This window comes from Podarcis erhardii (genome assembly GCF_964252035.2).
Source record: "Podarcis erhardii genome assembly, chromosome: 4".
NCBI classification, from domain to species: domain Eukaryota; kingdom Metazoa; phylum Chordata; class Lepidosauria; order Squamata; family Lacertidae; genus Podarcis; species Podarcis erhardii.
The window spans coordinates 63,127,660-63,155,484 of NC_138508.1; the positions used below are offsets into that span (position 1 = coordinate 63,127,660).

The window sequence follows — 27,825 nt, forward strand, 5'->3', positions numbered from 1 at the left end:
GGAAAATACAGCCCCCACTATTCAAAGGGTTTGTGTGACTATCTGGAGAGGGCTTTGGGGGATGCTGCAGGCAGAATAAATATAAGAAACAGCCCGGCTGCACAAACTTCTTTCTGCTTGGGCAATACTGTAGTGGGATACTTATCATTATGAAGGTGCTAGTATAACAGCAGGAATCTGACTGAAGTTCCTTTTAAATTTAAGAAGCACACACAAGGATGCCTTATTTCAAGCATGGCCAAACTTGGCCCTCCAGCAGTTTTGGGACTACAATTCCCATCATCCCTGACCATCCTGTTAGCTAGGGATGATGGGAGTTGTAATCCCAAAACATCTGGGGGGCCAAGTTTCGCCATACTTGCCATATTTGAACATAGCTGTTTAAAGAAATAAAAGTTACAAGGCCAAACTAGGCATTCTAATTTATTTTGTAGAAAAACCATGCCCTGAGGCATATGCTGAAATTAATCAAATCTTTAAGAAATTGCAGGGGGTGGGGGATTGAAAGTGGGAAAAAAAACTTGACAATTTCATCTGCATTTTGAGCAAAAATCCCAGAAGATGAAATGTCCTACAACTCAAAGGTATTCAGGTGTGGTGGCCCATGGAAATATATCCTGAAGTCAGAGAGACCCATGTTTGTGTGTGTGTGTGTGTGTGTGTGTGTGTGTGTGTGTTTGTAGTATTAGGGAAGAGAAAGATGTTCCACATGCTTTTAGAGTTAAAAAACAAAGCTTTTAAATTCATGCTCCAGTCTGTGACAATAATTCTTCTCAAGGTACACAGATTAGTCTCATGATACTAGCAGCTCCTGCTTAAGACATTATGCTGCCTGAGGCAGAACAGCAAATACTATGCTCTGCCCACAGTCAAGGTGCATAGTGTCCAAGGTTAGCCAAATTATTTTATTACTCGAGGCAGACAATTCCATAACTGCCTCTCCCTGGAATTAAAAAGACAGCAATAAATTAATAATTAAACTTCTAATGCTCTTTCATGGCGCCCAAAATCAACTGCCTCACACTTTGCCTATTGAAAGAACCAGACCTGGTTATTAATATTAGTCTTTAAATCATACGGAACAACTTGAGACCTTTGGTTCTGCCAACCCTCCCAACAAACTTTCAAGGTTATACAAATTAAATCATCTGAATCATACAAAATACAACCTATGATGATGATGATGATGATGATGATGATGATGATGATGATATTATTATTATTATTTTAAAAAGAAGTTTGCCATTGCCATCAAAGCAGCATTAATTGCACCCTTCATCCATACCTCTCGTGTTTGGAAGCAGACAGCCTCTAGTGCAGCAAAGGCAATGTGGTTTTTATTTGTAAACTGAGTAAGGCCACAGATAATTCTGTAGAAGGAAAAAAGAAAGCAAAATCTACCATCAAGATTAAACAAACCTTCTTTTAAAGACTCACATGGCTGCCACAGCACCCCCTATAATGCACAAGGGCTGCTGTGTGCACATTGCCCTCTCAGCTGGCAAGAAGTGTATATTGGCAAGATGCACAACATCCCACTGTGTATCTGGCCCAATTACTTAAGAATGGATAACATTAAATATTGGCAGTTCCTGAAATTCTTGAAGTTAAACAATTGGTCTGATATACCTACCCTCTTGCACTGGGTTCCCAGTATGGTGCATATAATCCTGAGAATGCTGGAACAAAGTAGCAGCCATAAGAAGTGCCGACTTCAGCAGCAAGTTTCTCTAAAACCAATGCCAAAATAGAGTTTATCTTCACGCAGCAGGAGCAAATAACATTTATTGCTATTTATTACACTTGTCAGTTGCTTATCACTCAAATGTTACAATTAAAGGTCAGGTGGTCTAGAAATGTTTTTTTAAAAAATGAAATAAAAAATAAATTCCAAATTTATGAAATGTTGTCACCCAGATTACTCCAGTAAATAAATATTGGACTAACTAAGGAAAATAGGAGTTCCAATTCTAATTATTTATAATTGTGTATCAAAGAACAAGAGCATTCCTGAGCATCTAGCAGCATGCCAAAAAGTGAAACTCTTGTCTCAAATAAAAGAGAAGTCTTGCACAACAATCCTATATATGTCTACTCAAAGGCAAGTCCCACTGAGTTCAATGGGACATACGCCCAGGATAACAGCCTTAGTGAATGATAGCACTGAAAACTCTTGCTATTTTTTAAAGAAAAAATCTGCTCCAACTAGCAGTATCCAAGTAAAATATTGTAACGTAGTAATTTCTATTTCCAAAAGCAATAAAAGGATGCAAGACTAGAAATCTACATGTATCCATTTAAACTCATACATCTCTTCCCAACATTTGGTTTTATAAATGTCACAGAATATTACCAGTTTTCTAATACCAAATGCATGCCACAGTTTGTGTCCTTAAAACTGACATATCCTAGGCAAGGGGAAGATCAAGCAACTCTTCACCAAAATAAGCTACTCCAAGTTATTGATACTCACCAACTTCACTTGAAGACTTTGCAATGCCAAGGTTGTCTCTCAGCCAACGTACAACGGCACCAGCTATGGCAACAGAGCCCTACATGAAAAGGGCAAGTTAATGTGTTTTGTTACTTCACTCTCACTCTTAGAGCAAATTATGAAAGGCAACACACAAAACCAAGGCATGCCTTTTTCACAGTTTTGGAATTCTTAAAGGTGCTGGGCTCATAATTAAAGGAGTCCCAGACTTAAAGGAAGATGATGAGGATATAGTCCCAGAAACAAACATCATTAGGGCAGGCAGGCGATGAGAGTAGTCACAGATCTGCTTCATAGCCTGTAATAATTTAATATCACCTCACCTTTAGCACAAAACTTTTCAGTGCAGTAAATTCACATAGTCAGCTGCCAGTCACCAAGCACAAAGCAACTCAGTTTAAATCAAGTAACAGATATGCATGTATGAACCAGTCTCTACCAAGTCAACTTTTTTGTTGACATCAGAGCCCCCCCCCACCCCTATGAGTAACTATATAACCTTTAGAAGACATCTCAAGGCAGCCCCATATAGGAAAGCTTTTTAATGTGTAATGTTTTATTATATCTTTATATAATATTTAATAATATAATATTATAGAATATAATATTAATATTATAATAGCTATAATAATTATAATAATATAATAAAGATATTTATTACAGTGGTGCCTCGCAAGACGAAAAGAATCCGTTCCGCGAGTCTCTTCGTCTTGCGGTTTTTTCGTCTTGCGAAGCAAGCCCATTAGCGGCTTAGCGGATCAGCTGATTAGTGGCTTAGCGGATCAGCTGTTAAGCGGCTTAGCGGATCAGCTGATAAGCGGCTTAGCGGATCAGCTGATAAGCGGCTTAGCGGCTAAGAAAAAGGGGGGGGGGAAACCCCGCAGGAACTCGCAAGACATTTTCATCTTGTGAAGCAAGCCCATAGGAAATTCATTTTGCGAAGCACCTCCAAAACGGAAAACCCTTTCGTCTAGCGGGTTTTCCGTCTTGCGAGGCATTCGTCTTGTGGGGCACCACTGTATATCTTTATAAGCTACCTAGAGTAGCTGGGACAACCCAGTCAGATGGGCAGTGTACAAATAATAAATAATAATAATAATAATATTGCCCAAAACAAAACAAACAAAAAACACCTAACTTGCATCAATTACCCAAGCACTTTATAGTAGGTTTGCAGTCATTGATAGTATATATATGGTAGTACACCTCTTGGTATTACAAACCTAAGAAACAACTTGGCACCTTCAGAAGCCCATAGTACAGTGGTACCTCGCAAGACGAATGCCTCGTAAGATGAAAAACTCGCAAGACGAAATAGTTTTTCGTTTTTTGAGTTGCTTCGCAAGACGAATTTCCCTATGGGTTTGCTTCGCAAGACGAAAACATTCAATGCATTCCTATGGGAATGATTTTCAATGCATTCCTATGGGAATCCATGCTTCGCAAGACGAAAAATTCGCAAGACGAAAAAACTCGCAGAACGAATTAATTTCGTCTTGCGAGGTACCACTGTATATGAAAAATAATTATACTTACTTCTAATGCATAATACACAGGTTTGTCTCTGCCCATTTTGTACGCCACTGTAGTCAGAAGGCCATGTTCAGAAATTGCAGGCTGGAAACAAAAATAAAAAATATGTAATTACTTGATCTATAAAATATTAATTATTTCTATCATGTTAGTTTACCCTTGGCTGTTATCTTGAACACTGCCCAACTGCCTATAGCATTCTAGCACAAGACATTTCCTCTTTGGAACCTTCATGTTAAATAAGACAACAACAAAAAGATTTTTTAAGGGAGTTTTACACAACAAGAGCTATTTCTTTGGAGAAAGTAGCAATTTGCCAGGGTTTCAAGTCGTTTAATTCCCAGCACTAACCTTTTGACCTGTATTGCAGAGTAAGAAGCAGCCTGTTCCATACCTGAAGTGCAGACACCAAAAGTTATTATTTGCTACAAAATGAAGCATAAGAAATCAGACGTATGCCATGCCATAAAATGACTAGGAATATCAAAACAGTAGTAACGTAATTGGAATGTTGGTATAATAGGACAACTCCTCTGCATAGAAATGGCTATAATCAGGTAACTAGTTTAGCAAAGACTGGCTGAATTGTGGCAAACCAGCTGACAGTGGATTGGGGAAGCAATGGAGTCTTCCTTCTACTGTATCTCCACTTCCAGCCACCACCACTGCCCTTACTTCATTCAGGATTGGTGTATATATGTACCTATGTATATATGTGAAATTGGGAGGCCGAGCTTTCCTATTTCACACTGGAACATACTCCATAATCCTCTGTATGGAGCATTATAGGGCAAGCTTTAGTCTGCATATTTAGTTTGCTGTGTGTGCTAGCCAGGGAGAAATGTGGCCAGCCTGTTGGGTAGACTGACACATGTGTACTTCCGATTTTAAAGTCCATTCAAAAAGCTACAGGAAATAAGGTTGGGGTTTGGGGATGGGTGGGGATATGGAGTGCTTTTCCAACCAAGGCACTGCAGAACCTCCTATTCCTGACTACATTTAGCCCAGGACACTTATTTTATTAGAAACCCAGTTCTTCTTCATCTGCTGGACCTGGCATGATCTGAAGTACAGCTGACAGAAATAGACTGAAGGGGAAGGAGAATAGGTCATGTACTCTTACACAAGTGTGCAAGGTATTTCAAATGCATTTTAAATTATGTAGCAAATTAATAAAAAAACCATCAATCTGATTTATTATTAAGATTTGGAAACATGTAGCCCTCCAGATGTTGTTAGACGATAACTCCCATCAATCCTGACCCTTGTCTGTGGGCTGATAGGAGCTGGGGTCCAACATTTGGAAAGCCACAATGAAGGAGTTCTTGCAAGAGGTGAGATTCAAAGTAGGATCTTCCTGACTCACAGTTGCATCACATACCCATTGTGTTACACTGGCTATCCCACAGTGTGCATTCTTAAAAATGGCTGATCCTCTAACACCGCCCCCCTTTGTGTCAGCTCTATGGGTGCAATGATGTAGGTGTCAGTTCTCAGGTTAAACTTACGTATTTTTTGCTTGACCGTCCTTGAAGCACATTTGTCCCACTAAAGCAGCAGACTGATCACCTAAGCACTGGAAGTACATATAATTCATTAACTTCAGTCAAAGTATACCTGCATATTTAATTTTTAAAGTACGGTAGATCTATTTTGTTTACAATTTGGCTCAGCTAAAGTCCGGTTGTCTTGCTAATACTTTTTACAGAAAGAAACACACCAATGGCACTACAGATTGGAGAACTTTTATACTGTAAAGCACCTTATAATCCTTGGATGAAGAGTCGTATATAAATTTAATATATAAATAAATGACAAACTTTTGTTCTGGATAGTTGAATATTTTTTTCCTGAAGGTTATCTTACCACAGGACCTCCTTCATTTTCAAATGAGCATGCTCAAAGCTCACATAACCAGTTTCAATAAACCTTACGGGAAACTAGCTTTCTCTCAACTGGGGAAAAAAAATATTTGCCTCTTGCAGATCCAGAATGGTGGATAATCCTAGTTTTTCTGCACATCTAGAATAGTTTGGAAGCACCGATACAAATAAATACAAGCAAACAAAAATGCAGAGGAGGAAATGGACAGAATGTCCATTTCCAAAAGAATGAAATCAGATGTTTGCCTTTAAAATTCTGTTTACATTAAGGCCACAATGCTACACACGCTTACCTGGGAGCAAGTCCTATCAAACTCAGTGTGGCTTACTTCTAAGTTAACATGTATAGGAGTGTGCTGTAAATGCTGCTTTCAACAACAACCTAGTTTAAAAATGAAACTTGAATGTTATTAAAAAACATTCTGCACTTATTTTTTAACTATACCCATCACTATAAAAATCCTGCCTCTCTCCTAAAAGGAAAAAAAGACTTGAGGACAAGCATTTGATACAATACATTTATTGTGTAAATAATAAATATTTATGATCCTCAAAGAAAACTTTGTTTTCATGGAAAAATACTGTTTTGCCAAGTAATCACTATCCTTACTTGTGGAAAATTCTGGGCAATTAGCCTTTTACATAAAAGCTAAAAGCTACAATTCCCTTCTGTGATTTTGTCAGATGCCTTTTGAATTAGTAGAGGGCCAAGCAAATCCATCCATTTCACAATTGCACCCCTTGTGTCTTAGCAGACATAACTCTGTAGTGCAAGAAATACAGGAACTTTATGACCAGACCTCTGAGCTCTTAGATAGTCTAAAGACTTGTTTTTGCTTGTTTTAACTGTTCTTGCAACCAATTAAAATTTGTTGCTCTGGAAACTTGTGAATTATAGTATAGGAAACTTAAATCAGTCTTTTTTCTTGGTAATTTGGGCAATCTACACCAGGCAGCATAGCTCCTATGCAGATACGTTTCAGGCAGGATGGGAGGCAAGTACTTGCTCCCTTTCCTTCCTTCCTTCCTTCCTTCCTTCCTTCCTTCCTCCTTCCTTCCTTCCTCCTTCCTTCCTTCCTTCCTTCCTTCCTTCCTTCCTTCCTTCATCACAGAGGCTGGAGAGAGGTGAAAGGTTCAGTTTCTACATTGTATTCTGCTAACCTTTGTGTCCCATGATATTGGAACACCATTTAAAACCCCTAAAATGAAAGTTATTGGCACTTAGGTCTGGCTGGAAGCATCTATTTAATTCCACAGTAACTGGTTGTAGTTACACCATCTGCTCCAGGCTTGAGGCTGGGCACATTAAATGCTAGTTACTTTTTCAATTGTCTACTTACTGCATAATCCTACATGAGTCTACTGAGAAACAAGTCCCACTGAGCTCAATAGGCTCCAAGGTAAGTGTATATAGGATCGCAGCTTAAACTTATTTTTACTAGCATATACAACTGATACTTTAGACATGTAGTTTCTACTGACTGCGCCCCCTTCATTTTTAAAAAGTATAACAAGGTCTATCAAATATTCCACTCTATTCAGAAATTGTACCAATAAATTACAACATGGTTAGGGCACTTACCCCAGAAATTGGTACGCCAGTCAAAGCTCCAGAACTCTATAGCAAAACAAATACATTTTTAAACGGTTATTCAACATCACTATCATCATCTAGTAGGTTTTCCATTATTTAAAGAACAACCGAAGCAAAGTACAGCTAGAAAACATCAAAGCCGTAGTCAAGCAAGTCTATCAATGGTGTTAAAAACAGATCCTGAAGTATACTGAATACTGTTGAGCTGTATGCATATATTCTCTCACACAGTCTTTCAAAAGTAAAATTAATCACCTACAGGCCATGAAAAACAGAAAGGCCACATAACATCTCTGTCAATTAATGGAGGGGGGGCGGAATAGAAAAAGAAAATCCTTTGCCGTTTAATCTGTCCAGCAGAGTCCCTCTTGTACTAGAGCACCACAGAAACCCGCCTTTATTATATAGCTGGAATAATAATTTACTACTCAGTTATATATAATTTCCCACACAAAGCAAAGGGACAATTTTAATTTGTATTCAGTTTCTTCAAACTCCATAGCTTCTGAGAGGGGGGAAAAAAACAGGTACCAAAGATAAAGGTTATGGAGAGTCTTTAAAAGCTACAGATCCTGAATATTATAAGAATTACAACATATTTTTCTTCCATAACAGAAACAGAAATAAGTATAACAGGGTACAAGTTAGCAATGGATCCACTGGATATATGCAAACAGTACAATATGTCCAGATGACGGAAAACTACAATTAATGCCAGAATAGTGGATTTTAGTTACAAATGGAATATCAGACCATCTATATGTATATTTAGATTAAAAAACCACAAACATTCTAACATTGTTCATTATATGATTGAACTTTGGCTGAAACCAGGATGCGATAACTGGTTTTTAGTAGGAATTGCGTTATATGACAGCCACAGCACGACTTTACTTCTATATGCCCACTGATATCACTGTGAAATAGGCCACATGCAGAGCGAGCACATCTAAACTGGAAATGACTTGGGGAGAGGGGGAGAGAAGAAATAATCTAAGGGGCAGATAGTGCACAATCATAGTGTTACCATTAGGCACACTGAGGTGAGTACCTCAGATCCAGAGGTGGCAAATCCCACTTTAGTGCCTGCCTACTACTTACTCCACCCACTGCCGCCACTGCCAAAGAAGTGAGGAGAAGCTGTGGCGACAGTTCCGGTGAGCTCTCGCTACTGCCTCTCCTCACTTCTCTGGCGATGGGGGTTGGGTGGGAGGCACCTATGGTGGCACTGGGGCCACTCCTCTTTTCTCCTCAGGTGGCAAAATGGGATGGGCCACCCCGAAACAGTGTACAATAACAACCAATTTATCAGGACTGCAAGGTACATGGGAGGCCTGTTCTTGATTCCCACATCCTTGCCCAGCCCTCCATTTTCTGCTCAGTCAAGGAATGCAAGTGTGGCAGTCTCTTTTCCACACCTAATGTTTGCTCTTCCATTTATACACATATTAAAGCACAGCACAGAGTACGACTTGATTTTTGAGGCTACAATAAGATGGGGCTACAATAAGATGGTAAACAACATGCTTCAAAATGGGAGGTCAGTGCTTAACATACAGGTGTGACTGTGGCAGAGTATTAGCGGAAGAACACACAGGAGATCTCATTTTGTAAGATACCATCGAACAGTTTGTGATGTTTTCTTGAAAAGAAAAGAAGAAATACATGTTTGTGTACTTGCAAACAGCCAGGCATGCCAACACCTAGTACCCACCAAGCCACCCACATCAAAACCAGCTTTTTTTTTTTTTTGCAGGGTGCATTGTGTGTGTGTGTGTACGTACACTGAGCAGTAGCACTTCAGTGAAGCCATGCAGAGAGTACAGTCAGTGCATTTCCATTTGGGGATACCTTATTAAATAGCATTTTGAAGGTGAGATGAGATATATGCCATAAACTAGTATTCCTCCTCTTCAGTGTTTTTCACAAGGAAATTTGGGAGTGAGAAATAGTAGTTTCCCATTTTAACTTTTTTTAAGCAGGTGGGGAGTGTAAACACCTCAACAGAACCACTAATAAAAGCTTCAGATTCTTTGCAGATGACCTAGTTTTGACCCTGCAGGAGCCAGAATCTAGTACGAAAAGAGTATTACAATTGATTCAGGACTTTGGTCGGGTGGCGGGATTTAAATTAAATAAACAGAAAACCAAGGTGCTGGGAAAAAAATTGACAGATATAGAGTCAGAACGGTTTCAGAGAGAAACAGAATTAACTGTGGTTAAAAAGGTAAAGTACCTAGGGGTAAACATAACAGCAAAAAACCTGAGTCTATTCAAGGACAACTATGAAAAATGTTGGTCTGAAATCAAGAGAGACTTGGATAGTTGGACAAAATTGAAGCTTTCTTTGTTAGGCCGAATTGCTGCTATTAAGATGAATGTATTGCCAAAAATGTTGTTTTTGTTTCAAACATTACAGATTGTGGATAAAACGGAGTGCTTCCGGAAGTGGCAGAAAGATATATCTAAATTTGTCTGGCAGGGCAAAAAGCCCAGAATTAAGTTTAAGATATTAACAGATGCGAAAGAAAGAGGGGGCTTTGCCCTGCCAGACTTAAAGTTGTATTATGAAGCCGCAGCTTTCTGCTGGCTAAAAGATTGGCTACTTCTCGAAGACACTGACGTACTGGACCTGGAAGGTTTTAACAATGCTTTTGGTTGGCATGCATACTTATGGTATGACAAAGTTAAGATCAATAAGGCCTTTAAGAATCATATTGTCAGGAAAGCAGTGTTTAATGTCTGGACAAAATATAAAGACTTATTGGAAAATAAAACTCCAAGGTGGCTCTCACCTCTGGAGGCTAAGGCCCGAAAAAGACCCAATATGGAGGCCAAATGGCCAAAATATTGGGAAATATTAGAAAAAGATGGAGACAATTGGAAATTGCAGAGTTTGGAGAAAATGAAGGATAAGGTGCGAGACTGGTTACATTATGCTCAGATTAAAGAAGTTTTTAAAAATGACAAAAAGTTAGGGTTCCAGGTGGAGAAATCGAAGTTAGAAACAGAATTGTTAGAACCAAAGACCAAGGTACTATCTAGAATGTATAACTTGCTGCTAAAATGGAATACACAAGACGAAATGGTTAAATCGGCTATGATAAAATGGGCACAGGACATTGGGCATAACATTATGTTTGAGGACTGGGAAAGGTTGTGGACCACTGGGCTGAACTTCACCGCATGTAATGCTCTGAAGGAAAATGTAATGAAAATGATATATAGATGGTACATGACCCCAGTTAAACTTGCCAAAATATACCATTCGTCTGATAATAAATGTTGGAAATGCAGAGAAAATGAAGGAACATTCTTTCACCTCTGGTGGACATGCCCTAAGGTGAAGGCCTTCTGGGAAATGATATATAATGAGCTGAAAAAGGTATTTAAGTATACCTTCACAAAGAAACCAGAGGCCTTCCTTCTGGGTATTGTCGGCCAGAAGGTGTTAAAGAAGGATCGAACATTTTTTATGTATGCAACAACGGCAGCAAGGATTCTCATTGCAAAAAACTGGAAAACTCAAGATCTACCCACACTGGAAGAGTGGCAGATGCAGCTGATGGACTATATGCAACTGGCCGAGATGACCGGCAGAATCCGTGATCTGGGAGAAGAGAAGATGGAGGAAGACTGGGAGAAATTTAAGATGTATCTACAAAAACATTGTAATTTGGTTGAATGTTAAGAAGGATGCTAGATTATAAAAAATTGGCCACCACTAAACTAGATTTAAATTTGATGATAAGTGAGACTAAAGAAAATATAAAAATTTTTTGGAAGAAGTGCTAGATTATATTTGAATGAGTGGACATGAGATTGTAAACAAGTTGATAATTTGTTTGGAAAAAAATTTTAACGATGTAAATGGGAGCGGGAGACGTGAGGGAGTCCAAAGAAGTGTTGAAATTGCTGTAAAAGAAGTAAGATTGTTTATTATGTGTGCATTTATATTTAAAAACCCTAATAAATATTTATTTTTTAAAAAAAAAAAAAGCTTCAGATTCAGTCGGTCTGATTTGAGGATGCCACCTGACACAATCCCTTTCAAAAAGCTACAGGATTCCCCCTAAAGAAATGCACTGCATCTAAGCAGAATGGATGGAGATGTGAGTAGGGGACATCCTAACAAAATCCTACTCACCAAGGTAAGGGAGATTTTCTATAGTCAGCGAGAAAAGTAGTGGGAAGGGAGGAGGGGAAGAGAGACAAACAAGTTCACAGTTTCAAAGCTTGGTAGTCTAGTAGTAAATTCTCCTCCTATAAATTGCTGTTTGGGGTAAAATGAGTATCAGACCTACACACTTTGAAGCAAACATTCAAAAGTTTTAGAACTCAAAGTAATGGACTTCACTCTTCTATTCTCAAATGACTCAAAGTATATAGCCCTAGTTACTTACTTAACAGTAATATCAGAGGCCAAACCTTTCAAAATTTGAGATCCTGCATTGTTAATAGTTGACAAGTAAGTGAAGGGAACAGGCAGCTTTTACTGTTCTTGTGATAAGCTGTACTGGCAACCATTTCTTCTCTTCCTCAATTATTAAAAAGGTACAAGACTCATAATATTGAAAGTTTAACCACCCTAATTTGGGTTAAAGTATTTTTGTACAGAAACACTTTCAGTTCAGTTGGAGTCTATTTGCCAAGCACTTTGTTTTTAAAAGTCTGCAACCTTCCCCTAAACATCCCACAATGAAATACAGGAATTCACAATGGCTTCTGTTGTATTCAAGACACTAACGTTATAGCTCTATTTTTTTATTATTGTAAACAATCCAAATGCTTTAAATTACTTTTAAAAGGCCACTACCGATACCAGTACTCTATTCACCAATAACACTCTTTCTCATACAGAGCAGAGAGGCTATTACTTGAGGGAAATGAAAGTACAATTTGTTTCATTTTAAGCAACAGATCAGCTGTATCAAGTAATTTTTGTGAGTATTTCTATTGCTTTCACAAACACTTTCCATTTAAAGGTAGTTCAGAAACTGGAGTCTAAAGCAAATGGCTTTTTTCCCTTTCTTTTTTTTTTTTAGCTGCAGAGGTCACAAAAGGAGATTTGGGCCACACTATTGAAAGCTGGAATACTTTTCTTGTGAAGAGCATTCATAAACTAATTTAAATTGGATAATTGCATATTATCATATAGTATTCGCTGATAAGATTTTATCTAATCTGGGAACGAGGGTCAAAGTTTCTTCTAGATAGTGACTCAATTGAGCTGCAGTACTTGTTTAAAAAGAGGGCTCCTGGCAAACTGTTCTACAAGCCAAGTCTGGGAATAGAGAATATTGTGTCTTGTCATTTTATACCCATTTTAACAATCACTTCTTTAATAAAGTTTAGACCATTTCCAGTTCATAATTGTACAGAACTTTCAAACCAACATTACGGTAGCTGATCTTCAGATGGAAAACATATCCAGAGTGTTTTATAGTGGACCAGACATGCTGAATCACCACTGAGCTATTTCCCACTGCCCAGACATGTATGGTGCTTCAGCCCCCATCAGTCTCCACCCCAAACTCTGCAAGGCCAACATCAGCATACATAGCAGGAGTTCAGCCTGTGCACTGATTGCCAGTGGCTTCCTAGGGTGAGAAGGGGTGTGTCTTTGCAGGGAAAGGGTTCAAGACTCTTCCAATGCTCACAATGAGTCATTAACTAGGAACATAGTAAAGATATTTCAGACAGCAGCTTTCTACACTAACATTTAAGTTTGTAGAATATCAACTCCTTTGGTGCAACTGTAACATTAGAGAAGTTGACCTTAGATCCTAGTGGAAGTGTCTATAATAGCCTTCTACAACCTGCTGTCCTTCAGCTGTTTTAAATGTACACTCAGCCCTCAGAAACCTGACACACACCTCGTTTATAGCCGCCCACGTGCACAAATTCTGCAGGACTCTGCCCCAACTTACAGCCCAGCCCTAACCATGTCTTCTCAGAAGTAACTCCTACTGAATTTAGTGGGGCTTATTTCTAGTTAACATAGGTTAGGATTGTAGCCTTAGTTAAGGAAGAGCACCGATACATATTTCTATGCCAGTTCAAAAATTCCATATGTAGTTTTCCGTAAAAAACAATAATTTCATAAGATATAAAATATCGGGAGATATAAACAAAATTGTACAGTAACTTATATCTTCTAAATGCAACTTTTCTCAAGAAGGATAGTTAACAGTCCAATTTAAAATCTATTCCTTCTCCTATTTTACAAAAATAACTTTTTCACAGAACTGAGTTATCCAGCTTATTCGATCAAGATTAAGCAAGCACAATTCACGCATATGTTGTTAACTAAAATAATTTAAGGGAAAGTTGTATATATACCATCAATCCATAGATCTCTGAGGAACTCCGCACTTTGGGAAGTATTTCCATAGGAATTCCAAAAAATCTGGGGAGGAAACCCAACATTTTCCAAAAGTTAATACAAAATTATTTATGGTTGTTAATTAAAAAGTTGAACTGGGGGGGGGGGGAGGGATGGAGAATATATGGGGCCCATAATGTTTGCCTCACAACAAGAAATGTCCACTTAAATGCTTCTTCTGACTGGTTAAAACTGGAATCTGGTTTACCACTGTTCCCAAACTAAACCTTTGTGTGGCCAACGGAGGTCCCACTTGAGTTTCTCCTTAGCTAATAAAGTTATCATTTGTTTAAAAATTGTCGCAAAGGTTTGCAAGCCCTCATGATGTGTAGATGTAAATACTTCATGCATAACTCTCTTTTTTTACTTATTCTGGAGCTTGATTTGACCTGAGCTTATGTGTGCATCTCTCCCAGCTCCAATGATCGGCTTCCCCATCACTACAGGTGCCTCAAGAAGAGTTTACAAGCACCCAGCAGTGACAATCTTATGTATCCAACTAATAAACGACAATACTACTTTCACTTCTCAAAGGTTAAAACAGAATTATTTGCAGCTGTGATGTAGAAAAATGCCACCAAATATTTCACAATTAAATCCAAGTGTTCTCTCAGTTATGGAATGAACTGCTCCCATCAGGTTATCACAGAAAATCCATGAATGCATGTTTGGTTGTACCTAACCAATTGAAATTCCACTCTCTCAAATTAAATTTGATTAAAGTGTGTTAAACACAGTGAGAAATGAATTTTTAAAAGTGAGTTTTGTATAATTTGAGGAAGAAGTGAACATCAATTTTACTCAGTGGAGAGGAACCTGTGGCCCTGAAAATGTTGTTGGACTCCAACTTCCACCAGCCCCAACCAGTATGGTCAATGGCCAGAGATGATGGTAGATGTAATCCAATAACATTTTGAGGCCTACCAGTTTAGAGTCTAATGGTTAATTCAGACGAGATTTCATGCCCAATATTTTACAGCTATAGAATGATTTCTGCACAGAATTCTGATGCATCTTGTGGCCACTCACCATTTGACAAGCTGGATTTGAACCTTTACCATAAGCAATAATGGCTGCAAAATCTATTGTGTACTAATCTTTCAAACACATACAGCTGCACGTGGATCCCTATTCAAAGTCGGAATCAGATAAACTCATTGCTATTAAGCAACAACTTGTTCTTTAGTTTCAGAACACAGACCATTTAGAAGTTTTTCACATTTGACCCTGGAAAAACAACTACAGTGGTGCCCCACAAGATGAATGCCTCGCAAGACGGAAAACTCGCTAGACGAAAGAGTTTTCCGTTTTGGAGGTGCTTCGCAAAACGAATTTCCCTATGTCTTGCGAGTTCCTGCGGGTTTTTTCCCCTCCCCCCCCTTTTCTAAGCCGCTAAGCCGCTTATCTGCTTATCCGCTAAGCCGCTAAAAGCCGCTAATAGCGCTAATCCGCTAAGCCATCAATGGGCTTGCTTCGCAAGACGAAGAAACCGCTAGACGAAGAGACTCGCGGAACGGATTCTTTTCGTCTTGCGAGGCACCACTGTATTAGGACCAAGTGCCACTCAGCTAATAGAATTTATTTCCAAGTAAACCTGCTTAGAAACCTGTACATCAGTATGGCTTTTTGAAGATGGTCAAAGCAAATCTAGGCACTGAAGAAGATGGACAGACAAGGTACTTACTTGCAGAGTTCAGTATCCCATTCTAACGAATGAATGTTGAACAGCATTGTTCTACTGGCATTGGTTACATCAGTGCAATGAACACCTCCATTTTTTCCACCTGTCAAACTCTTAAATTAAAAAAAAAAAAAAGCAAAGACAGATCAGTAAAACTGCTTCCGTAGAAATGGAAGTTGGAAATCTGGTAGATCACTGTTCACTCTTACTATATTTAAAGAACTTGGTCAAGGATCCCCAATCTTTTCCTGCTCACAGGGCATATTCAGAAATATAAGGAATAGTTATAATCACTATAGAACAAAAACTGGTGATGCTTACCCTCCCCCCCAAAAACCTCATTAAACTAAAATAAAATAGGGAGTGGCAGGGAGTACTGGTGGGCACCAAGGCTGTTTCTGAAGATGTCATGATCGTTTGAGGACCCCAGTATTTGGCTTTAATAGGAACAGTTATCTTAATGTAGTATACATATGCAAGAATAATACAGCAAACCTTTCCTCAAAGGCAAATCTTTCTTCAAAGACAGAGCAAAAAGATCAAGGACTCATACACTTTATTGAAAACATCACAGAAAGGGGGCCTATATGACTTTTGGAGTGAACAAAACCCCAACGGTTTCAGTTTTGCATTTAGTTCTAACTGCTATACATCACAGTCCAGGCTAAATTTCATTTTTATTACACCATGATTTATCCCACCAGTCACATCTACTAATATTGGAAATATAAAAATCGCTGACTATATCCTGTCTGAAGTTACTCTCCATCTGAGAGGGGAAAAAACATAGTTCACCAACTTGGTCTTTCCAACCAGCTTTACGTACAAACTCTCTAGCCAGAGAAAATGTTTTGAAAGCCCTTCAATATTACGGTATTTTAAGGAAAACGATGTAGATAACATAGATACCCCTTTTCTCTGGGACACAATGAAGACAGTCATTAGAACTCCCATTTTTAATGGCTGCAGTGCTTTTGAATACTCCTGTTTCTAGGACATGTACTGGAATTTTACTCTTATGCAAGATCTTAGAGGTTTATGCACATGTTCACTCTCCATGTGTTCAATGAATGCATGAGAGAGAAGCAGGATCACACCCACTGTCCATTCCTCATTCCCTGGCATGGCTACAAATTCAGCATTCATGTGAAAGAGTATGAGTCACATGATCAAGAAGCCTAATTGGCCAAAGCTCCCTTTTAAGCGCAGGAGCCATAAATACTTTGGTATCCTTTCATCCTTACGTCAGACATGCATCTGCTAGGTGTGTGTGGCTAGGCATGCACAATCCCACTGTATTCACTGAATGCATGGAAGGGTAGCAGCCATGATCCCTTGGATTATTCGTGTCTGACACACACTATTTATATTTATTTTTATTCAATTTATATACCGCCCTTCACCAAAAGATCTCAGGGCAGTTCACAAAATAAAACATTAGCGCCATGATACTTCATGAGACAAGCGAGGGGAAGGTGAGTACTTAAAACCTGTTGACCATAACTGATGTGTGCCCATTTTATTCAGGTGTATTACACTCTGCTGCAAATAATGTTGGAGGTAGAATATATAGGCACATGTATGATTCTGATGAGGTGGCAGTGCAAACTGATTTCCTGTTTAGAAAACGTTGAATGTAAAATTGAGAAAGTGTAAAGCAAAAGAAGTTGATTGCTATATAGCCTATTGAGACATACCCATATTAGCCATGTGTCAATGGTACCAAACAGAGCTTGCCTCTCCTGAACTGCTTGCCTGACCTCCTTCACATTGTCCAAAAGCCAGCAAAGTTTCACAGCACTGAAATACGTGCTAAGTGGGAGGCCTGTCTTATTCTGCAAAAAATGAAAGATTTTCAGAACCTAAAGGAGAAACACCAGCAATAAAAATGACAAAAGGTTCATCTGTAGCAGAAGCACAATAAAAGGGTCATTAGCATCAGTCACTCTCTAGTATTTTAAACCCTACGTGTACCAAAATCCAACATGATCAAAGATCAAGAAAACTGGTAGTTTGAAGACTTGCCACGTAGCAAAACAGACAGAAACATATTCTAAAGGTCATGTTTTATACAGGTTATCTGTCTGTGTTTGGAAAGCAAATAATGATGGAGGCAATCAGAAAGAAAGAACTCCTGCATTATACAGTGGAAGCTTTCAAAGCAAATAGGTTAAGAGGCTGTTTTACTCATATGTTCCTAAATGATTTTATTTTGGCAATGTCTAGGAAATATGCTAACGCTGAGGGGCAATTTCTGTGTAGCTTGGAATAGATGAATTGACAGTGAAATCGTTAAATAACCTCTTGCATCATAATCTATTTCTAAGAAAAATTAGGTAGTTTCAAATTCTTAGTAAATAAGGAATGCTTGCTACCCTACTTGTTCCCACCTTCACACATAGGAGGAATAATTTAACCCCTTGAAAGTGATAACACATATACTTCCTTCAACTTTTAAAAACATGCTTTCTGCTCTCCTTTCTCAGTATTCTTAAGGAAAATTAAATTTGTATACTGCCCTTCATCTGTAGATCTCAGGGCAGTTCACAACATAAAAAACAAGACCCCCCCCCCCCGCTGCACCATCTGCAAGCCAATAAACCTGCCTTGCACAAACACATCTAAAAGAATATAGGATGTTAATCAGTCAAATGCCTGAAGAGGAATGTTTTCATCTGGCAACTAAATGAAGGTGCCAGCTGAACCTCCTTAGGAAGAGCATTCCACAAACAGGGAGCCACTGCAGAAAAGGCCCATTCTTGTGTTACCACCCTCTGGACCCATCGCAGAGGAGGCATATGAAGAAGGGCCTCAGATGATGATCGCAAGATTGGAGTAGGTTCATATGGAGAGAAACAGTCCTTGAGGTATTGTGGTCCTGAGTTGTTTAAGGCTTTGTAGATCAAAACCAGCAATTTGAATGGGGCCCAGAAACTAATTGGCAGCCAGTAAAGTCAGGCCAGGATTGGTGTAATATGCTCAAACGATCTTGCCCAGGTGAGCAACCTGGCTGCTGAATTCTGCACCTGCTGAAGTTTCTGAACCATCTTCAGAGCCAGATATAATGCATTGCAGTAATCTAACCAAGTGGTTACTAGAGCATTGACAACAGTAGTTAGGCTATCCCTGTGCTATGATAACCTACACTGTATTCACTACAAAACAAGTACAATGTGTTAAAATCTCACATCAACACATCACTTCCCTATATTGTTAAAACAGCAAGAGATTTTACCTTAAAAAAGGATTTATTGTGCCCTGGAATTTTTTTTAGCAGTCGCTCAACAGTAGACTGGGTTCTTAGGTCAAGCCACACTATAATACAAACACAAACATAAGTGATAGGGTTATGTTACTGAAAATTTCAGTAATTCAGGCTTCCACCACAGAGAAGTTATTCTCCAAATAACTTCTACACACCAAGCAGAGCTTGTGTGTTCTGGCATTTCTCCCATGGAAGCAGAAATATGTTTTTAATTTTTTTTTTGGGGGGGGGGTTTGCTTCATTAAGGACTGTGTTATCCTCTCCCTTTCATCAAGTAGTGTGGATGAGTAAGTATTGCTACATAAACAGAGTTTTGACCCCCTTGTCATAGCTTTTAAGGTTTTTAAAAATCTGCCTTTCATGAAAGGATTCATGAAAGTACAATTATAATATAATTAGAATTAACCCAGGCTTGCAAATACGTGAGCAGAAGTCCTCATATTAAGTGTTCAATGTTCTGGCACACACAGACCACTTGAACAATAAATAATAAAAGTATCCCTTCCTGGGGTAAATTCCTGCTTGTTGCAGGCAACATGGTACTGTGAAGTGGCTATTAACAAGCCAGCATCAGCTTAAACCAAGTAAGATATTTAAAATGTGTTTCCCTCTTATTATAGAGCTAATACAACTAAAAGCATGTGAAATGCACCACAATGATACAACATTCTACAAGAACCAAATACAATTTAACAGGCTATTTGTTAGAAATATTTAGATCAATCAGATGAATGAATAACAGTTAACAAAAGGCTAATGCCATTCAGACCCAAAGCTGATGCCCTGCCCCCCACGTACACTGAGATGAAAAAGACATAGGGTTGTGTTCAATGCTTCTGTTCAGATGGAACAACAGACTTCCAGTTGCAAAACAGAACCTCCAACCTCTCCCCTGAAGCCCCAATGTGGACTCTAAAAACCTGCTAGAGGGGATTGGGGAACCCTCTGGAGCAAATTTCACGGGTGTACAGAGAGAGAAGAGGAAGGGGAAGTCCTGTTGTGCAAGTAGATAACTGCTTGTACCGTGTTGGATACAACTCACTCATAGGCTTGGATTCCAAGATAAATTAGCTTCAGGAAGTTCACTATACTCCGTTATAAATAAATAAAATGGTTAGCACATAGTCAAGTGGAAAACTACATCCCTAATAAAAAAAATACTTACCTAGAGCATTATAGAGAGGCTCTCCAGTTCGTTTGTCCCAGACCACAGTTGTCTCTCTCTGATTGCAGACCCCAACAGCTTAAAAACAGAACGAAATTTTAACATTTGCTGGATTTGACATGGCATACTTCATCTTTTAGAAATATTTCAATACTTTCCATAATTTCTATTGTATAAACACTTTCCCTGTTAATTCCACACACACCCTTAATACAATTTACTCACAGAATAAAGATACTGGTTAGGATCCAGAGAAACCTACGTTTTCACAAAGTATTCCTGTGCACACATTTGGCAGAGGGGCAAGAGAATTTACCAGAACTTGCTTTCAGCAGTAGCCCTTTGCACCAAATAAAATGATACACTGGGCAATCCCTTAATCTGGGGTGGGGGAGAAATAAAGAAGGCAGGCTGCCTTCTGGAAGGGATGGCTGAAATCCCTGTGCAAGAGACCACAAACTTCCCTTGGGTTTCCAGAACAGCATTGCACAAACCGCAACCTATTTATTGCCTCATTTCCAACTTATCCCATCTTATGAAAGGAAACTGACAAAATAACAACACACCAATAAGCTACACTCCAGAAACATCTTGCATTGGCTTTAAGAGTTTAACATATCAGTTTTATTCCTAAAGAAAAGTTCAGAAATGTGCCCTTTCTGACCACTGCTTCAAAAATGATTATTTTTATGAAAATATGGGTAATACCTTTTATACTGGCAATGTCCACATTCAGTTGTTTCAGTTTCTCACATGTTTTTTCAACACATTCGTAGACAGATTGTAGTATTTCCTTTGGATCTTGTTCTACCCACCTTGAACAGATAAGATAAGCATAGAGAAGAGAAGCATAGAGAAAACCAAGGTTAGTATCAGAAATCTATGGCATTATGTACACAAATATCATGAAATCTCATCTGTTTCCTCCAACACAGGGTTTCCCAAATGAGTCTCCAGCTGTTATTGGATTACAACTCCCATCATCTCTAATCAGCAGGACCTGTGGTCAGAGATGGTGGGAACTGTAGTCCGAAAACAGCTGGAGACCCAAGTTTGGGAAACTCTGCTACCTATGACAATTTGTAGAAATGAATGACAATTTACTAACATCATTTTCATTTAGTATCAACCAGTTTGTCACGAAGCAGAATCTAGTGGATTTTTAACATTAGTGTAATTCCTCTTACCATAAAATTGTTAAGAAGCAGAGAAGAAGAGAGAGCTGAAGAGCCCGTACGTCAAAGGCAAGCGAGATTGGCTGCTACTTTTCCAACTTTAAAAAATGTTGTGCAAGGCTAACAAACACCCAGTGCCACTTCTGTTCACCTGATCTCTGGTTGTTTGTGGTGCTACTACTTACTGGGAGGTGTTGGGAGGGGGGAGTGAGATAGTAGAGTGGTTGGTGTGGCACAAATGCACCAGTGCCACCTACCCCATTCTCTTCTACAGCAACACAACCCCAGCCCAACACCCACTACTGAGGCTAACTATTGATTAAAAACAAATACAGTAACAAAGAAAAACCGAAAAGTATATTACATTATTGCAATGACGTCCGTCTTCCAAACTTTGCCTCATATGCCTACAAACCATTTCACTGGCTTAAGTAGGAATGTGTAGGCTTGGATCCATTGACATGTGAATGAAACACCACCCAAGAAACAGGTCTTTCCCATCTCCTACTCCTCACTGCAGCCCCCTGTGGTCTCCAGTGTACTTCTGAAAGGCATGGAGTGGATAGCTGCAGTCAGAGACAGCAATGGGCATAAATTCACAGGGGCAAAGCAAAGTGAAGAGTGGAAGCGACTTTCTGCTCATGTAGAGTTTAAAGTTTAACATTATCACACTATGGCTGCTGTCTTAACCCCAATTACCTGGGAGAAAGCTCTATTGAATTCAGTGGGACTTACTTCCAAGTAGATATGGTTAGGATTGCAGCCTGAATGACAAGCGGTCAAGTATGCAAAGAAAAAGAAATACTCTACCCTTCTTTGGGGAATTTCTGTTGGATTTCTACTTGGTGGTAACTCAACAGCTCAGCTGTTTTTGCATTAAAGACCTGTAATGCATAAAAGAACACCAAACCAGTTTGTAAAAACATAATTAGAGGGAGAGGCAGACAAAGAAGCTTAGCACCCGCCTCTCGAACAGTTACTTGGAAACATGTTTCAGGGATGACAGTAGCATTCAGAAGTTAACTCCCTTAACAATGACTATATTATACATAACAGAAAATTGTCAAAGAGCAAAATGATGCAAGAAATACTTGCTTAACTCTAGAAGAGGCCACTAAACCACATGTTACAGGAACCTGAAGGGTTTTTTTATTTTAAAAAAAACTAAGTTGGAAGCAGAGACTTCTGGACCATGAGTTATATTATGGCTTTTGCAACCATATGGCTCAATTTTGCAATGATAGGAAAGGTTAATCATCCATGGAGACAAAGGGAGCAGCAGTTTCTGGAGCCTCCCTTTGAAAGGATTACTGACAAAAAGATAGGTAGATTAAGGAAACCGCCCTAAAAGTCTGAGTCACCATTAAAAAGCAGGGTGAAGAGTCAAATTGCTTTTTTTAAAAAACCCACTAAGGTACATATACAGGCAAATAATCTAATTATCTATTTACTATAGTGGTGCTGAACTTTATCACAATATAATAATCTCCATTTGTTTTAAGATTTTAGAGATCAGTCCAAATAATTTCTATATTTATACTGTTAAGTGACATTGAAGATAAAAATGTTGAAATCAACGGTTAGACATAATTGATTATTCTTTCCCAAAGTACATATTTATTCATCTAAATAAACTAACTACTAACCTATATAAATCACAAACTCACTCAAGTGTCCAAATAATTATGCTTTCTATGCAGTTTCTAACGTGTTATGAAAATCCAAAAGACATCAAATCACTTCAAAACATCAAGAAGGTTGCATGTTCATGCCAATTCTGAAATTATGTTCCTTATCTTCTGCTTTTACGTAAGAAGAGGAGGAGTTTGGATTTGATATCCCGCTTTATCGCTACCCGAAGGAGTCTCAAAGCGGCTAACATTCTCCTTTCCCTTCCTCCCCCACAACAAACACTCTGTGAGGTGAGTGGGGCTGAGAGACTTCAGAGAAGTGTGACTGGCCCAAGGTCACCCAGCAGCTGCATGTGGAGGAGTGGAGACGCGAACCCGGTTCACCAGATTACAAGTCTACCATCTAACATCTGTGATGTTAATTTTATCCTGAAAAAAGCCTCTCTTTGAGATCTCTGCCTCCAACAGCAACTTTTGCTGAATTATTAACTGAATCCCAGTTTACTGTAGCCCTAACCATTCAGGCTAACCTTACTTGCTTTACGGTAAGAGGGCAAAAGTGCTTAATCCTTTTCAACTCACTCCAGATACCACCCCAGATAGCTGAGTAAAGAAGTTAAGAGTAACATCAATCACAAGAAAAATCCAAATCTGACAGAGGTATCTAGGACATACACATACATCTGTGAGCGCGCGCATACATCTCTTTGATTTCTAACTACAGGTATAAGAATTTTTTCAATACAAATTAAATGGTAATCATAATTTGATTACAAATAATAAGAGAAAGGCGATGACAGCTATATAAAAAGCACTGGCCATTACAGTACGAGTAGAGGTACAGTAGAAATGTAATGCTGCCACTTAAAATGTTTGTCTAGACAAACATGTTGAAATGTTTCTTGTCTCAGAAACTACTGAGTAATTTCAAGTGAAAATTACACTGTGTTTCCCCCACATATTTACAAGCAGTATGACAAAATTTAAATGCTGATGAAAACAGTACAGCATGGAATATTGTTTGCCAATACTTCTAATGCTCTCTGTGATAAACATACAGTGGTACCTCTTGTTATGAACTTAATTCATTCCGGAGGTCCGTTCTTAACCTGAAGCCATTCTTAACCTGAGGTACCACTTTAGCTAATGGGGCCTCCCACTGCTGCCGCCGCCGCATGATTTCTGTTCTCATCCTGGGGCAAAGTTCTTATCCCAAGGTACTATTTCCGGGTTAGCGGAGTCTGTAACCCAAAGTGTTTGTAACCTGAGGTGTTTGTAACCAGAAGTACCACTGTACTCCTGCAGCTACTTAAAATCTTCCAAACTTTATTGAGGAGGGTGAGACACCTAAAGGAAAAAGAACACAATCGGAAACATTTGCAGCTAGAAACTATGCTTAATTCATCTGATCAAAACCAGTCCTTCTTTCATAAATGAAATTGGTAAACCTTTGCTAGTATGGTTGTTTCATATCAAATCAGGACACTATGGCTTTTGAAACACATATAGCTTCTGAATAGTTTAATAAGAATGGTGCTGGAAGTGGATCATTTAAAACAGGCCATTATCTTTAGTGAACTCTGAATCACTGCAGGGCTAGGGCAGCTAGGGCTGCAATTCTATACACCAGTGGTTTTCAACCAGTGTGCTATGGCACTCTGGTGTGCCTTGAATGATGGTCAGGGGTGCCGCGGACAACACTGTCACTCTTCCTTCCCTCCCTCCTCTGATGCCCTCCAAAGCCTTGCACCTGCCTTCCAAAGCCTTGCACAGCTGTTTATTGCAGCAATGCTGGCTATAATCTCGCAGGTGAATGCTGCCTCTGTGAGGCACCTCTCTTTTGGGGGGCAGCTCAGAGACCAGAGATGGTAGCAGCTGCTGCCTGGAGGACTCCTAAGGAGAGGGGAGAGGAGACGAGGCCTCCACAAGGGAGGGTGAAAAAGGGGTGACATAACTGGGCTCCTGAACCCCACAGGGGTACCACAGAAAGAATGTTGTTGGTTAAGGGAGCCGTGGACTCAAAAAGGTTGAAAACTTCTGCTATACAGCAATGGTGGCTAATCTATAGTCCTCTATGTGTTGCTGGATTCCAGCCCCAGCCATCCATGGCCATTGGCTGAAGCAAGAACATCTGAAGAGTCACAGGTTAGCCACCTTTTCTACTCAGTGGACTGACCTCAATAATGCTTCCTTCTGAAATACAGAGAATAGCACAGGACAGCCTCAGGCAGCTCCTGCTATCAAAAGACTAAAGGAGTTCTTCTTGAAATTCAACTCCTGTTGGCCCATTAAAAGAAACATCCTGTACTTTTGTGTCATCTAGCAAATAGTCTCAAAGAAGTCTGGATGTATGGACTATTTGTGTATGAACTATTTGTGAAAGATTTTCTGTTTCATTTAAATATTCTCTACCAAATCTTTTATTCTAAATTTTGATTTGCTTTTCAGTTAATGTAACTATGTAGTTCAAAGGTGAGGATCAACAGAGGCAAGTTTAGGAATGCTTCTAAGAGGGAGATGCTTCCAAAGTACTCAAACAGTTGTTAATCATTGCCTTGGGGTTCACTGAACTTACTTTACTCTCATTCTAGACTATTAACTCTTTCATATAAGAGAAGCGTGTGCTGCACCTGCTACTGTACCAAGACCATTACTTCTTTTTCAGGAAGATGTTTTATAACAATATATACACAGGAGTTGTATACATAAAAAACATAAAGACGCAATTCCAATATAAAACCATTGGATGAAGTTTAAAAACATATTTTTCTATACAGTGGTGCCTCGCAAGACGAAAATAATTCGTTCCGCGAGTCTCTTCGTCTAGCGGTTTTTTCGTCTTGTGAAGCACGGCCATTAGCGGCTTAGCAGATTAGCGCTATTAGCGGCTTAGCAGCTATTAGTGGCTTAGCGGCTATTAGCGGCTTAGAAAAAGGAAAAAAAGGGGGGGGACTCGCAAGAACTCGCAAGACGTTTTCGTCTTGCGAAGCAAGCCCATAGGGAAATTCGTCTTGCGAAGCACCTCGAAAAACGGAAAACCCTTTCGTCTAGCGAGTTTTTCGTCTTGCGAGGCATTCGTCTTGCGGGGCACCACTGTACTTTATTTTGTTCAGAAAGAGGATAGATAGATTAAGCCATGCTCCTTCTGGGGTAGTTTGTCTACTTTCCATCCCCATCCTGCACTCAGCTCTCACCTGTAGCTGCTAGAAACTGTCAGCATGTGACAGCAGTCACACCCTGGGCATGACTTCGATTTGCCAGCTAAACCAGGTGAAGGTAGGCAATGGGTCTCAAACCATTGGTGAGTTAGGGACTTTTCCTGCATGCAAATATAAACTTTGGCAGGTTGAGCAGACAAGACCAATAGTGGGTCTAATGGCCAAGAAGGCGACAAACATTCAGCTGCCTATCTCCTTCTGAGCCCAATTTAAACTACTGATTTTGGCCTTAAAACCCAAAATGGGTTGGGACTAAGATATCTGGAGGATCACCTGCAGCTGTATGAGCTTGCTCAAGCTTTAAGATCAGCTTCTGAGGTACTGCTCTCTGGTCCATCAATAAGAGATGTCAGCTTGGGTACCAAGCACTTTTCTTTCTGCACTCGTGGAAATAACTGTGGCCCTATCATAGTTTATTTTCAACTGAATTCTTAAAGTCATTTAATTTCAGTCTGTGTTCTATTAATAGCTGTGTTCTGATGAAGTATCACTGCTTACTGTAAATGGGGTATAATATGGATTTTAATTTGATGGTGCTGATTTTGTCTATCATGTTCTGTAGTTTTCTATACACTGCCTTAGAAGGGCACTAAATCCTGAAAGGCAGGTTGTAAATTTATTAATAAACAAACAAAACATAAAACAAATATCAAACCCATGGCTGGGCTTGATGTTTCAGGACAAGCACATACTTGGTATAATCCTGATATGATATTGCAGGGTTGCATTTACCCCTCAGAATACAGCATATGCTTTCATAGTGTCTATGGAAACACATTCATGGAATTTTATATGCAATTCACAGAAATTTGCAGGTTCAATGGTGTCCCAGAATGGGCTCTTAAAATGTGCTGTATATGCACACAAAGTTAGTACCAAATCTGGCAGCCTGTTACTCTGATACAGGCAAGCAAAATGATGTTCAAAAGAACATAAAACAATGACAAATGCATTCTTGTACTTCATGCCAAACTGTAAACAGAATGCATGAAAACCCTACCAAAGCAATTTAAAACTCTGGCGCAGAATTAGTACTTTTTTTGGTACATTTATGCACTGCAATTGTTTCAATGGTATGATACACGTTCCCCTTATCTATGATGTGATTCCACTTCAGCAATAAACTCTTGACTTCAACTGTGCCCGAAATCTATTTTAACCATGTTTGTTTTCATAATATTTGTTAAAACAGATTCCTGGACTTTAGCCAGATCCTGTATGAATGCCTGCCCAGTTTAAAAAGCAAAGAAAGAAAAGAAAAAAGTTGGGTGAAGAGAATGCTTAGACCAAGATTATTATTATTACTAAAAACAATGATTTAACCCTTAAATCTGGTGAAAACCTTATTATACAAAATCACCTGCTCTATACAAGTACAGTCTGCGTGAAAAACACAAACAAGATTTTACCTTATATATAAAACAATATTTAGAAATGCTTGTGTTTCCAAATTCAGAGGGACATTCCCAAGTTTGCACAGCACTACAGTTGCAAAACTGGATTAAGCAGGAAACACACTGTGCATGAGTGAAGTATAAGATGACATTTCTTGCCTGCCAGCCATTTTTTATTTCACTGTCCTCAGCTTTGAGGTTCACAGTAGGGTACCATAGTTCTGACAAATGCAACTACCTGTAGTGCATATTGATCTCTGGATGAAGCAGTGGCACCTGTTTTCCGAGGCTTCATTCACACTGGAATTGCCCAGAATCCAAGCTAAACTTTTTAGTACAACACTAATAATGCAAGAAACGGGAATAACAATGTTAGAAGTTGTTACCAGATTCTACTCATCTTTTTT

At 39.1% G+C, this 27,825-nt stretch overlaps 1 protein-coding gene and 1 long non-coding RNA gene across 2 annotated transcripts in view; one reads left to right on the forward strand and one right to left on the reverse strand.

Moving 5' to 3' along the window:
- The window catches only part of GK (glycerol kinase), a gene marked incomplete at its 3' end in the record, with an annotated part of 39,071 nt that overhangs the window by 9,989 nt on the left and 1,257 nt on the right, over positions 1 to 27,825 (reverse strand). The window contains exons 2-16 of the mRNA XM_081858925.1: positions 21,986 to 22,059; positions 20,709 to 20,815; positions 20,001 to 20,078; positions 18,806 to 18,885; positions 17,268 to 17,405; positions 15,574 to 15,683; positions 13,847 to 13,913; positions 11,652 to 11,669; positions 7,493 to 7,528; positions 5,536 to 5,603; positions 4,379 to 4,421; positions 4,031 to 4,111; positions 2,474 to 2,552; positions 1,634 to 1,730; positions 1,273 to 1,370 (exon numbers count right to left, since the gene is read on the reverse strand). Coding sequence (XP_081715051.1) covers positions 1,273 to 1,370; positions 1,634 to 1,730; positions 2,474 to 2,552; positions 4,031 to 4,111; positions 4,379 to 4,421; positions 5,536 to 5,603; positions 7,493 to 7,528; positions 11,652 to 11,669; positions 13,847 to 13,913; positions 15,574 to 15,683; positions 17,268 to 17,405; positions 18,806 to 18,885; positions 20,001 to 20,078; positions 20,709 to 20,815; positions 21,986 to 22,059 — 1,174 coding nt within the window. The remainder of the gene's footprint in view (positions 1 to 1,272; positions 1,371 to 1,633; positions 1,731 to 2,473; positions 2,553 to 4,030; positions 4,112 to 4,378; positions 4,422 to 5,535; positions 5,604 to 7,492; positions 7,529 to 11,651; positions 11,670 to 13,846; positions 13,914 to 15,573; positions 15,684 to 17,267; positions 17,406 to 18,805; positions 18,886 to 20,000; positions 20,079 to 20,708; positions 20,816 to 21,985; positions 22,060 to 27,825) is intronic.
- Positions 11,503 to 13,832, forward strand: LOC309340262. Its single transcript, XR_014155906.1, has 3 exons — positions 11,503 to 11,655; positions 12,365 to 12,447; positions 12,556 to 13,832. It is a non-coding gene; the product is annotated as an uncharacterized lncRNA (long non-coding RNA).